At 37.0% G+C, this 13,287-nt stretch overlaps 1 protein-coding gene across 1 annotated transcript in view; it reads left to right on the top strand.

Annotated features, from left to right (window-relative positions):
- Positions 1-9,742, top strand: part of slc6a8 (solute carrier family 6 member 8) — a 35,128-nt gene extending 25,386 nt beyond the window's left edge. The window contains exons 8-13 of the mRNA XM_079897835.1: positions 2,324-2,436; positions 2,938-3,075; positions 4,188-4,290; positions 4,456-4,556; positions 4,696-4,866; positions 6,182-9,742. Coding sequence (XP_079753961.1) covers positions 2,324-2,436; positions 2,938-3,075; positions 4,188-4,290; positions 4,456-4,556; positions 4,696-4,866; positions 6,182-6,322 — 767 coding nt within the window. The 3' untranslated portion in view covers positions 6,323-9,742. The remainder of the gene's footprint in view (positions 1-2,323; positions 2,437-2,937; positions 3,076-4,187; positions 4,291-4,455; positions 4,557-4,695; positions 4,867-6,181) is intronic.
- Positions 9,743-13,287: the final 3,545 nt, after the last annotated feature.

The raw sequence follows: 13,287 nt of genomic DNA, 5'->3' as shown, positions 1-13,287 counted from the left end.
CAGGAATATTAGGCTGCTGTCACTTTAAGACCAAATGCATGGATCCAATATACTGTTACACATGCATTTTCTCATCTGTTTACGTTCAAGTAAGACATAACAATATATGTTTAAGTGCAATATATGTGACAATAGTGTTTGCACGTAAACACTATTGTCACATATATTGCACTTAAACATATATTATTATGTCTATATACTCCCAAGATGGGCCTTTTGACACTTTGTTGTGTGTATTTTTCCGTTCAAGTGCAAGTAGACTCAAAAGAGAGCTCAATTCAGTGTTAGCGAGCTGTTTTCTGTGCGCGCGCACACTGAGAGCTGTGAGACTCGGCTCTCTGTGTGTACACACAGAAAACAGTGTGCGAAAGTTCTCTTTCACTTGAATCTGAATGGTTAAAAATCGCGTGAATGTTTAAATTGACCTGACTTCAAACATGTTCAAATGATCAACTTTCGTGACATCGCAGCACTGGCGATCGAGCAAGTTACAATTCCATCAACTGTCCTGAGCGTCTTTCACGCTGACACCGGGCAGTCCTTATTGTCAAGCCCTGTAGATCTGGCTATGTGAGACTCTAGTTTGCATGAATCCCCTTTCTTTGTGTGACACATTGAAATTACAATACAGAATGGTTCTTTAGGTATTATCCTGAACATTGTATAAGCATTCATGAACGGAAGAGAGGCTCTCGGGAGCTCACATAAACGTCACATCTTTTGGATCTTCCCCGCAAAACCGCCCCAAGTCCTTTACATAAAAATCAGTCTACAGGCTTTCATAGACAACCTAGGAGGTCGGGGAAGGTCTCGTTTTTTAAGTGTCGTTACAAGCTTTAGCAAATGACAATACAAAAAGCGATTAATACATGAAAATTCTTACATATAGCTCCTTTAAAATTGTCCGCACAGAATTCCTTATCATGACAGGCAAATTTGTAGTAAAGTCATGTAAAAACAGTGTCGTTGGCAATATATTGCTGGCAATGCAAGAATTTCCCACCTCTACAGTTTCTTAAAGGGGTCATATAATGAGAAATTCAATTTTGCATGATCTTTTGACAAATCAGTTTGATTATATATGAAAACTGTCAGAATCCAGTCCATAATCTTTTAAAACTAGGCTGTAAAAATAACTCTTTCTGAACTCAACGCAACTGACACATCAATGACGCTTATAACATGGCACATCCAGTCATGATAACGTCATAATGACAAAGTATGATATATACTATCATTCCTAAACACCTGAAGAGCTAACTAGAGTAAAATATACAGAAAATAAGTTAAACCATGTGCTGTTCTTGTTTTGTATAGCAGAAAAATGTTGAATAGACAGTCAAAATGTTTTATAAATCTGTCACTATGTAATTCAGGCTTTGCAAAAAGAGGCTGTTTTTGATGGATGGAGCAGCTTAAATCCACATTGGAAACTTTGCATCTCTTTTTACATGCAAAGAGGGAACATACATAGAAGTCCTATAGGCAAAACCAGCAACAACAAAAAGAAAAACCTTATATCATGAGCGTGAACTAAACAATGAATATTTTGCTGTAAACATTTTTTACAAGCAGTATCAGTGGAAATAAAATGCTAAAATAAAATGATCAAAAGTATACTATATGACCCCTTTAAGTACAATATTTAGTTTTGCTTCTGTTATGATTAAAATAGTTAATAGTTAAACAGCTAATTTTAGACGGAAATGCAGAAATCCATGTCATTTGATTGCCAGCTCAGCTTAGTTTACATTAACATTTATTCATTTTTGTGTAGTATTTTAGGACACACAGATGACAAACTCAAGTCTCAAATTTGTATTTAACCAGCTTTTTATATTTGTCTGACCGTGAACTAACAGTGTGCTGTGATACTTACCAGTATTGTAGCCGATGACTACTGACGCTGATAGATTTAGACGCCCTCGATGTTAACATGCGCTTACAGGCCTCTAATGAGACACCGCCTACACTACATTACGGTTCACCTCCAATGAAAAGCATTAGACTGAAATGCACAAATGCTAGACATTAATAACAACTAAATGGCTAATTGAAACCTGCCTTCAATATAGAGGAGCAGTACAAAACAAAAACAATACAAAATAGGAACAAACTAAATCCCTCCGTCCCCTTTTTTCCACAAGCTATCACTTCGTTTCACCTCATCCAGGTGCTTCTATCTCTCATACTCTCTCTTTCTCTTTTATTCAGTTCTGTCTCTCTCTGTTCCGTTGGTGCTGTACGTGTGTATGTGTGTCTGAGTTGCGGGCGACCTGTAGCCCGTGGTGACGCGTCTCTCATGTTTCTCTTCTCCCCGCAGGCCCTGGTTTGGCGTTCATAGCATACCCTAAAGCCATTTCAATGATGCCCGTGGCTCCGGTGTGGGCTGCACTGTTCTTCATCATGCTGCTACTGCTGGGACTGGACAGTCAGGTCAGTTCACATGGAAACAGCTAAAAGATGGTGTGTGTTGTGTATATATATATATGAAGAGTTCAGATGCAAAAGCCTCTAAATGCCATCTGAAATTTTCTTCTAGAATGATCATTTTTATCAAGCTCGTATATTTAAATTCAATAATTTCACTTAAATGGCAATGAAGATTATCTATTAATTGTCATTTAAGTGAAATTACTGAACTTAAAATATACGAGCTTGATAAAAAATGATCATTCTAGAAGAAAATTTCAGATGGCACTTAGAGGCTTTTGCATCTGAACTCTTCATATACAACTACATATACTAAAATTAAACTGACATGAGTCTAGAGTGCCAAATGTGGTATTATTAAAGGTTTTTTGTTGTTGTTTGGAGGTCATTTTTTCCAGTTAGCATAGAATCACCCTTGTGTGTTTTTGATTCATACTGTATATCACTGCATAACTGAAAATATTTGAAAGCAAATCCATTAATAACACATCTTGTTTTTCACAGTTTGTTGGTGTGGAGGGTTTCGTAACTGGCATTCTTGATCTTTTCCCTGGAAAGTATTACATGCGCTATCAGCGCGAAATCGCTGTGGCGATCTGCTGTTTATTATGCTTCATTATAGATCTCTCCATGGTTACACAGGTTAGTCCCCTTAATGAAACACCCCTTCATTAGCGTTAGTGTCAGGTGTGAGAATATCAGCATCTTATTCTCTCACAGTCAGTAGTCTTATACCCCATTAGTCCGATAAGAATATAATGGTTTATCCCAAGCCCTCTCACTGAATATTAGATCGCCATGCTCTCATTCAGAGGCTGATCTTCCATGAGAAATTGTTACTGTATGTGGGAGTGATGTGACTCATAAAGCTCACAATCACTCAGAAGTTAACACAAGAAAGCTTCAAAGAATCTCACTGAAAATAACAACCTGACAAGAAGCATTTGTGAGATTGCTTCAGATGTGTTTTTCACATTGACAAAATATTGTGTAAAGACAGCTTGAAACAACATTCATGATGCATTTAACTTACATTTTGTGACTTAAGATGCGTTCACGCCAAGTCAAATTACCGTAATTATGAGAATGTTGCCATTTCAGGGTAAAACAAAATATTGAATGGGGAATAATATAGGGTGGAACTAGGGATTTGATTGGATTGTGAAAAGTGAACTGTGATATAATTGGTTAATATTACTTTTTGAATTTGGGAAATTAAGAATTTGGGAAATTGGGAATTTGGGAAATAATTTACAGGAAATAATAATAAAAACTATAATATAATCAGAAACATTTTTCACTTGCACCCCATTTACTCATAACCATTATGGAAAATGATTTGTTGCATAAAATAGAATTTTATAAAAGTTGTCTGTTTTGATGTTTATTTAATGTTTAATAACAAATGGAAGTCAGGTTTTGATTATGTTCCAAATTTTTATGTCAGATTTGCAAAAAATATGTAATATTAAACATATATATATATATATATATATATATATATATATATATATATATATATATATATATTGTAAATGAGATTTTTTTTTATAGAAACTTTTATTCAGAGATTATACATTAAATCGATGACATTTACATTGATGCAAAATATTTATATTCCAATGAATGCTGTTATTTTTATTTATCAAAGAATCATCCTGAAAAAAAGTATCACGGTTTCTATTTAGACATTTAGTCAAATAGGGTCCATTTTAATACCAATTTATGATTTCTCCATATATTTGCGTTTGCAGGGAGGGATGTACGTCTTCCAGCTTTTTGACTACTACTCAGCCAGTGGAATGACTCTACTGTGGCAAGCATTCTGGGAATGCGTGGTTGTCGCGTGGGTTTATGGTAAGAATCGCTTCATGCAGCGTTCTCATGTCTCATCAGTTTATCATGAGTACTGCAGGCATTAAGAGATACAAATAGCATGTAGGACCCTGTGCTGACACAAACACTATTCTAATCCTACATACGCCCAAAAGAGGCATGCTGACTTCATGCCACTGTGTGCAGGTGCTGACAGGTTCATGGACGATATTGCCCGTATGATCGGTTACCGGCCATTCCCGTGGATAAAGTGGTGCTGGTCCTTTATAACTCCATGTGTTTGCATGGTGAGTGCTGGAAAATACTGTCCCACCTGTTCATGCCTTTAAAAAAGGTTGAGTCTGTCAGCCATTAAAATGATAGAAAATGCATTTTAATACCTGTATAATTGAATCAGATGGATGCCATTGTTCTGTATGTCTTCAGGGTATCTTCCTATTTCACCTGCTGAACTACAAACCTCTGACCTACAACAATGTGTACGTGTACCCGTGGTGGGGAGAGGTGATCGGATGGTGTATGGCTCTCTCCTCCATGCTCTGTATCCCCGTTAGCGTCGTGTACAAACTCGCTGGATCCAAGGGAACATTCAGAGAGGTGTGCACCGTTGCAAACATTTCACTCTTCAAACCGCTGCTCTGATTCCCATGCACTAGCATCGAAAGAGTAGTTTTGTTTACTTGAGTGATCCATTCTAACACTATCAACCCCATAAACACATAAAGCAACAGCAGTTTGTGCAAACAGTCCAAAATCTGCAGTGTAATATAGCCGTTGGGTGCCATTGGAGTTGGACTATGGGTCAGTTACCTCACTGAAAAGCATCAGAATTACTCATGAGAAAACGACGCGCGTATTTATAGTAACTAGGCTAATGGTTGTCATTCCTCTGCAGATAGACCACAATGCTTCACCCCCTCAGTGTTTGCTTCCAAACACACAGAAGGTAGCTAAGGGTTGTGGCATGTTTGTTGTGGGAAAACTAGCACAGGATGCTGGAGAAAAAGTGGATAATAATAGGGATGTCAAGTAGTTGTGATTAATCTTGTGTTTAATCAAGAAAGATTATTTTGGGGTTTAGCAAACTGCATGAATGACACACTGGCCAGAGGTATATTTACGCAATAGTTCTCTCTGCTCGTCTCGCTTGGACTAAAAACAATCATATTCCTGCTTTTCAAACTGCATCACAACACACAGGAAATGTCCATTCACATTTATTTGTACAGCGCTTTTCACAAATACACTTTGTTTCAAAGCAGCTTTACAGAAAACAATTATGGAAGCTTGACTTTTTTTTCTTACAATTATGTGATGTAAACTCGCAATTGCGAGTTATAAAGTCAGAATTGTGAGATATAAACTCGCAATTGTGAGAGAAAAAAAAATTGTGACATAAAGCATTGAAATTAGCTTTTTTATTTTTTATTCCATGGCAGAAACAAGCGTCCATAAACAACTGTATATTTGGTGAACATTTTCTATGAATCGTTTCACTCATGAGTGATATTTCATTTGTTAAGTTTTGTTGCAGCAATTCATATTTAAATTTGTAATATTTGTAATATTTTAAGTTTTCGTTTTAATTTTAGTCTTATATTTTGGTGTGTTTTTTAGCATTATCTAAAATTTCGATGCTTTGTTTTTTTACAACCTTTTTCGTAATTTAAATAATGACCGTTCAAAGAACGCAAATGACTTTGCTTTTGTTAAACGTCTGTCAGGGCCCATAATTTGCATGCATTACCATGTTCGCTGTGACACCCCTTAGAAAATAATGTAGGATGATGAGGGACACTCTAAGTGTAAAAATCCGAAGCGATTTGTTGACATGAAGCTTAGTTTGATGGTCATTCATTGTAATTGTCACAGCTAAGCTTATTTGTGGTTGTCTCCTCTGTTTTTCACGCAGCGTTGGGAAAGTCTGACCAAACCAGTGTGGGGAGGCCATCACCTCGAATACATGGCCCCTGACACTGACATTAAAAGCCTGACCTCTCTGTCTCCTGGAACGGAGGAGAACAAGGTGATCATTTTTGAGAGTGTTATGTAGATCAAAAGGGAAATCCTACAACAACCCTCCTAAGGCAAGCTGGTTGAAGAAATCCTCAGTATTTATTTGACATTTTATGGAATTCTGCATCATCTTACAGTCTTAAAACAGCTGATGGATATTGATGGTTACATTGTTTCAAACTACAGATCCTCTAGCATGCACATTACCAGATGTTCTTCCTCTTCCACCAGTTCAAACTGCAGTCTATTCATGATTAAAAAGAAAAAAAGATGTGCAATGTTCAGTGCAGATATCAAGACTTGCAGGACTAAATCAGCGTGTCTTTGGAGGTATAGTGTAGCCTGTAACTTCATTTGATAGAGTGGCAGAATTCCCACAGGCAACTTTCCTGAACATGATAAGGGTCTCTTTGCATTGACACATGAGTATCAAATCTGAGCGAGAATCACGTTTCAAATTAAAATTCTTTACAAATGCAACCTTGACTTAAATTGGCCCATAATGACATCCAGATCAATTGTGATAAATAGTAATTCACTTTCTCAAATTCTTCAAATCTAATGCAGATTTGACCTCAAATATATGCTTTAATAAACGATTTTGAGTTTAACGGATCAGCAAAAATAGATACAGATCTAACCATCAAATTAAATGTGTCTTTGCAGATTTCATGTCAATAAGTTGGTGGTTGCCAAACGATGCAAAATAATTTCTGTCGCTTTCTCAATGTGTCTTCATCTGAGACAGGTGACCTCAATACCTGGTGCAGGATATTACAGCGTTTACTGTATGTGCCACTTTCCATCTCTCTTCAAGTTTGTCAGGAGATGCTTTCGGTTGCCATAAAAAAACAACATCTTCATAGTCGAGTTGAAATGACTGCGAGCCTGACGCGCTTCATGTTTGCAAACATCGAGAGAGTTTTGATTAGACACAGGCAGGCTTTCAAATGAAGAAGTGGCACTTCCTTAAGGTGCTTGTGAACCAAACGTTGCATTTTGTTTAGGATTGAATCGTTATTCAACATGAAACACCCATTTTTTTATAACGCAACCAATAACATCACATTACTGATTTCTAATTGGTTGCAAACAATGTTTCATGACGACTTTTTTTGTCTTTTGATTTTAGTTTCAGTTCTACATTTTGAGTGCCAGTGTTAATATGTTCTATGATATTTTATGATTTTAAAACCTTAATGGAGACATTTAAAATAAAGTTTCACATTATCGTAAAGATTCCTGTAGCTTCAACTAACAATGAAATATTCCACAGTTTGAACTAGGGCTGTGCAATATGGATTTTTTTACGATTTCGAGACAATAGTTTCTTACACACATACTTTGCGATCACCATACATTTGCATAAATGATGCATGACAGCGTTGGTTATTTTTTATGGCTTTTTTAACTTTTACATTTTTCAATTTGTAAAAAACTGTTCTGTCTGAATGGCCCCTACTCTGTTTTGCCGCAATGATAGTTTGACAGGTCTTGCGAATTACCCGGCTCATTTTAGTCATGTAAAGTTGCTACTAATTACACGTTTCGAATGATAATAAGCCACATTTGAGGTTGATGGATGACAGGAGAACGTTTAGATTTTCTGCCCAACATTCTGCAATTACTGCATGGCCCTTTGTTAACCATCTGTCCCGCTGACTACGTGACTTCAACGTTTGTTTTCCTGCGACTTACCGACTGATAAAATTGTGGTCAACTAATCCTCTTCTAGTCGACTAACATTTAGTCGACTATTAGGGGGCCGCCCTAGAAATTGCACATGCTCACATGGCGATTTCATCATAAATTCGATTAATTGCACAGCCCTAGTTTGAATGCAGGTTGTCAGAGAATTGAAAAGGACATAGTCAGATGGTTTCCACCTAGAACCACCAAGGTTTTTTTTTTTTTTTTTTGCCAACGTCAGGTGCAGAACGCTTGATTTCTGTCGTTCTGCTGTAATGCCTGTGACAGCAGGTGAACTATAGACACATAGTTGCCAAACTTTGCCTTTATTTGTCTTAAGTTGAGAACCCATGGACAAATAGCCAAGATTATACCATGACAAACCGGCCTCATTCCGACCTGTGGGAATTCTGCCCTGTGGGAGAATCGACTCAAACACTAAATCATTGTGGCGTTATAGATGTAATCAGAATGTACAAATTAGACTACATAATGTAAGGCTTCAGAATACATTTGCACATTGTTGTAAAATAATCTGCTAGCACTTTTTAATCGTGTTAGAAAGCGGTTTTTTTTTTTCTTGTGATTTACATACTGTAAAATAAATCAGAGATTTATTTTGTGAAGGCTATTATTTTGCTTATATGCATATAAATATAAATGATATCTGTGTGTTATATTTTAACGTTTGATGCCGTATGTACTTTTGATAAAGATGAGTGGGAAACAGGGAGTGGGAATTCTTACTGAAATGCAGTTGCAGGGAGGCATATGAGACAGATAGCACATGAATCTGATTTTATTTGAAATATCAAGTGCTGCAGTTGTTAAATGTGTTAGACTGTGTGTGTAAAACTCCAGTATTTTCTGCCGACCACCCAGCTCCATTTGGTTTTCGCTGAGCAAACCGTTTCAATTTGAGAAGCCATTTAGTTTGTCGTTCTGCTTATTTCTTCTCCCACTTTAAACACATGCGTTCTATGGAAAATTTGAGCATTTTATTCCATCAGTTTATTTACCCTTTAAATGGGTAATACAACATTTAGCCCGGCACATCCATTGATTCCCATAGAGTTGAAAATGCCTTTATGACTGTGTGTAGTGAGAATGAAATGATCTAAGTGCCCCTCAGATATCTGAGGACCGAGTTAGACCTCCTCTGCGGTTCACATTAGGAGCTACTGGTTTCCCAAAGGCCTTACTCTTTAACCGTTTAGTCCAATTTTAGTCCAAAAACTGCAAACAAGGAATCAAAGTCAAGGCAATCAGAAAAATTTCTTTCTTTCCATCCAAATAAGAGCTTGGGTTGGTCAGTGGATCAGTTATTAAATAGTGATTAAGTATAAATGTTTATCTAGAAAAATACATGTTAACAAAACAAGAACATTTTTTGTCATTTTGTGTGCTCTGCCAAATGTTCTCGACAGTATCTTTGCACTGAAGGTTTGCTGAATGGTGCCGTTTGTCGAGAGTGAAGTCCTTAAAGGGAATGGTGAATAGCGCGGTAGAATCACAGATGAATGAACACATTCATTTATTAACTCATTTAGCCTCTGATTCCAAAGACGGTCACAGATGCAGAGCGTCTCTGAGGAGAGCCGAATGATGAAGCAGTCCTCCAAAGCTTTGGGTGACGATACTGTCTTGAAACTTCACAGTTGATCTGGTGATACGCTCATTGACGTCTTTCATTCTTGTGCTTTGTAACACTCTGTGATGTAACCATGGTAGTCCGTTTTTAAATCTAACAATAGTAACGCTAAGGTAACTGTACTGTGTATGTTAGTGTCCCATCTGTCAAACAGGATCCCTCTCATGTAAGAAGGGCTTCATGCTCCACACTGTGATCTTGTGCCGTTCCACCTGCCCAAATCAAAGCAACAAAAGGCAATAAACTAACTCCATTAAAAATGTGCTTTCTTGTCGTTGTCTCATTTACAGATGTGGGTTGTTCTGTGTGTATATATATATATATATATTATTTTTTTCTGAGGTAAAGGTGACGTCAGGTGATGTTGTTTACAAGCCTTTCAAAGTTTTCAAACACTGATTGAGCGATTACATAAGATGGTTTATTTCAGTATCTTTCCCTCTGATGTTAGACCACATTAAAGAGCGTCAAAACCACATAACATTTATATTGTTAATAATATTTCAACATGAACACATACTGGGACTGAAGCAACTTAAATTTACTTCATTATTCAGACATCATCCTCATCTTAAAATGTATCAAATATGATCAGGCTTTTAATGAACATTTATTTGTTCATCTGTCAATCATCATTGTATTGCATTGCATATACCCCCGGTTCCACAGATAAGGCTTAAGCTAGTCCTAGACTAAAATGCATGTTTGAGCTGTTTTAACTGAAAGCAACTTGCACTGAGATATCTTAAATTAAGTCATATACCCCTGGTTTCACAGACAGGGCTTAAGACTAGTCCTAGACTAAAATGTAAGTCTGAGCTGTTTCCACTGAAATAAACTTGCACTGACTGATCTTAAAAATATATCAGTGCCTTTTTAGTTTTAAGATGCACATCGGTAATGTTTTTTTCTAAGCATGTTTATAAAAATTACTTAAATGTCCTAATTGATCTATGGTCTAATCCTGGCTTAGTCTAAGCCCTGTCTGTGAAACCGGGCCTATATGTTTTGGCCCCCATAAAAAAGAAAAATACAAGAGCTTTGATCATAAAACCAAGCATTTAAATATAATTTTGTTTGAGATATAGAGTGACAACTGTTTTATTTTTATGCAAGTACTCTGTTGATCTCATTGATTTACATGACAAGCTATCAGAATTTCATCTTAGGCTTAATATTAGAAACCGCAACAAACTGCTTATTTGCTCAGTTTGGGCCACTGACATAAAAGCCAGATGTATCAAATATGATTCTCAACAGAAAACATGAAACAAAAACTATAAATTATATTTTTCTGACTATTACAGGGTCCATACTAATTTACAGTGGCTTTAATCACCATTAGTGCAGTTTTTATATAAATGAGTGAAGATCTTTGTGAGTTTTACTGTCCACGAGATGATCACATCATTTTTTCCTGGCGACGCAGTTGTTGTCTGTGTCGGGCCTGTTCACCGGAGCGGGCAGGAGGGCCAGGCATGATTCTCATGCGGTTCAGACTGGTTTTAAAGACAAATGCCTGTTTGTCAGGAGAGCGCAGCTGCCATATTAAGCCGGGCTGCGGCTGGCAGAAGTTTGTTGACTATGTTTAGCTCGGCTCCTTTGCTCTATTTCTGCCCAGAGCCTGAAACAGTTGGCCGTTCAGTCCTGGAGCACAAACGCTCAAATCAGCTCCCACTCACTTAAACACGTTTACACGAGCTAGTTAACCATCATGACGAAAATGACTCGCTGTTTACACTCAAAAACAACGATGGATTGCACAGCTCGAAGCAGTTTGCATTGAATATTAACTTTAACATTAGCTCACTATGGTACATCACAAGGTATTTAAGTGAATTAAGCATAAGCACAATTAATTACATAACAGAATGCATCTGAGAAACAAATCAGATCTAAACGAAATCTGATAGACATGCAGTTTAAAAAGGTTCAGTCTGTAATTGCACAAAATGCTTTGAAAGACGATTGATGACAAAATCCAAACTGATTTCATTTGTCCCCATAGAGGGTTTGCTTTGACGTCACTTTCCCGAAGGAACACACACACTCCTTCAGCAGAACTGAGGAGCAAAACATCCTGAAGCATGACTGGATTTAATAGAGGAAACTGGAAAACAGGAGAAAAATAAACAACTATTAAATTAAAGGTAGTTAGACTTGAGGGTGTTCCTTAAAACTTACCATGGAACCAGTGGACCATTGGACATTGACATGTGGCCAGGAATGGAGTTGATTAATACTGAATGATTAATGCTACTGCTCAAAATACGTGTGTGTGTGTCAACTTAATCTGACATCATTGTAAATTATTAAATAGTTAAGTAGCCAGCACTAGACAAAGGAAGATTAAACAGACAGTAGATGCGTTTCCATTACAGATTTGCGCAAAACTTTTGCGATATTTTCTAAATGTCGATAAAAAACTATCACAAAATGACAGCGTTATCCAATCATCAATGGCAAGGAAAGCCCCTTAAACTTGGGAGCGGCTACATATTTCTGGGTGTTTCTCCCTCCTAACTGCTCCGAGGTCTTGATCAATTGTGGCATTTCTTTGTTGTTTAGAATCCAGTATTCCCGTAATACTTTTGTCTTTTGAGTTTAATGAAGAACTCTGTCTCGTCTTCTGTCCAAACATATCTTTAAAGAATGATCATGTGACTTTTACGTAGGCTACGGCAGGTGACCTGTGAATGCGAAAAAACTGTTTCCATTGCAGTTTTGCGAACTATTCCTTATACGAATTGCCTAAAAAACCACCTCATGCGCGCGGAAAACCGTATGGGAGTTTTTGTGAAATTGACATGTTTCCATTGGCCGTATTTTCCATTCGCAATTTCTATTTGCGCAATTTGAAGGGTAATGCAAACGCAGCCACTTAAGAGTTTTGGTAATAAAAATATTTTCTTACTTGCAAATCAATAACTACTAAAGATATTTACTTATAATTCAAGTGCGCAAACAAGTGAAAATTAAAAAAAATACCAACAAGTAAAACTGTTTTTTTTTTTTTTCTTAAATAAAGTGTTTGGGATGTGCTGGAGGAGACTTTACAGAGTGCTTGACTCTTACATTGTCAGTAAAAGATTTTGATCAAATATTTATGCATCTAGATGAAAATAAATGTTATTTCCATCAAGAGGTGCATACATATTTGTTCAAATCTTGTATTTACAGAGTGCTGGATTCTTGCTTTGTAAAGTCTCCTCCAGCACATCCCAAAGACTTTCAATGAGTTTAAGGCCTGGACTCAGAGATGCCAGTTCATCTGTGAAAATGATTCTTCATGCTCCTCAGAATCTTGACATTGTCATCCTGGAATACGGCCATGATGTGTCTTTCTACATGATTGTTTAAGAAAGGAAAAGCTACACACTCCATCAATTAGGGTCAGAAAAACTGTTGCCAAACATAGGCATATGCTTAATAAGTCAATGATTGGATCATTATTGTAGTGATTATTATGTTTCTAGTATGTTATATTTAAATCCCTGACTTTTTGGCCAGGCGGTGTGTATGCCTAGTAAGAGCTTGAACAGCTGGTTTAGGTATGTTTAACTGGAGTTGGAGCTGAACTCTGCCGGACAGTAGCCCTCCAGGAGCAGGATGGGACACCCCTGCTCTATACTGTACATATACTGAGCTCATTCAATGAACAC

This window comes from Squalius cephalus, assembly GCF_949319135.1.
Source record: "Squalius cephalus genome assembly, chromosome: 16".
NCBI classification, from domain to species: domain Eukaryota; kingdom Metazoa; phylum Chordata; class Actinopteri; order Cypriniformes; family Leuciscidae; genus Squalius; species Squalius cephalus.
This window is presented reverse-complemented; position numbering and strand designations above follow the sequence as displayed.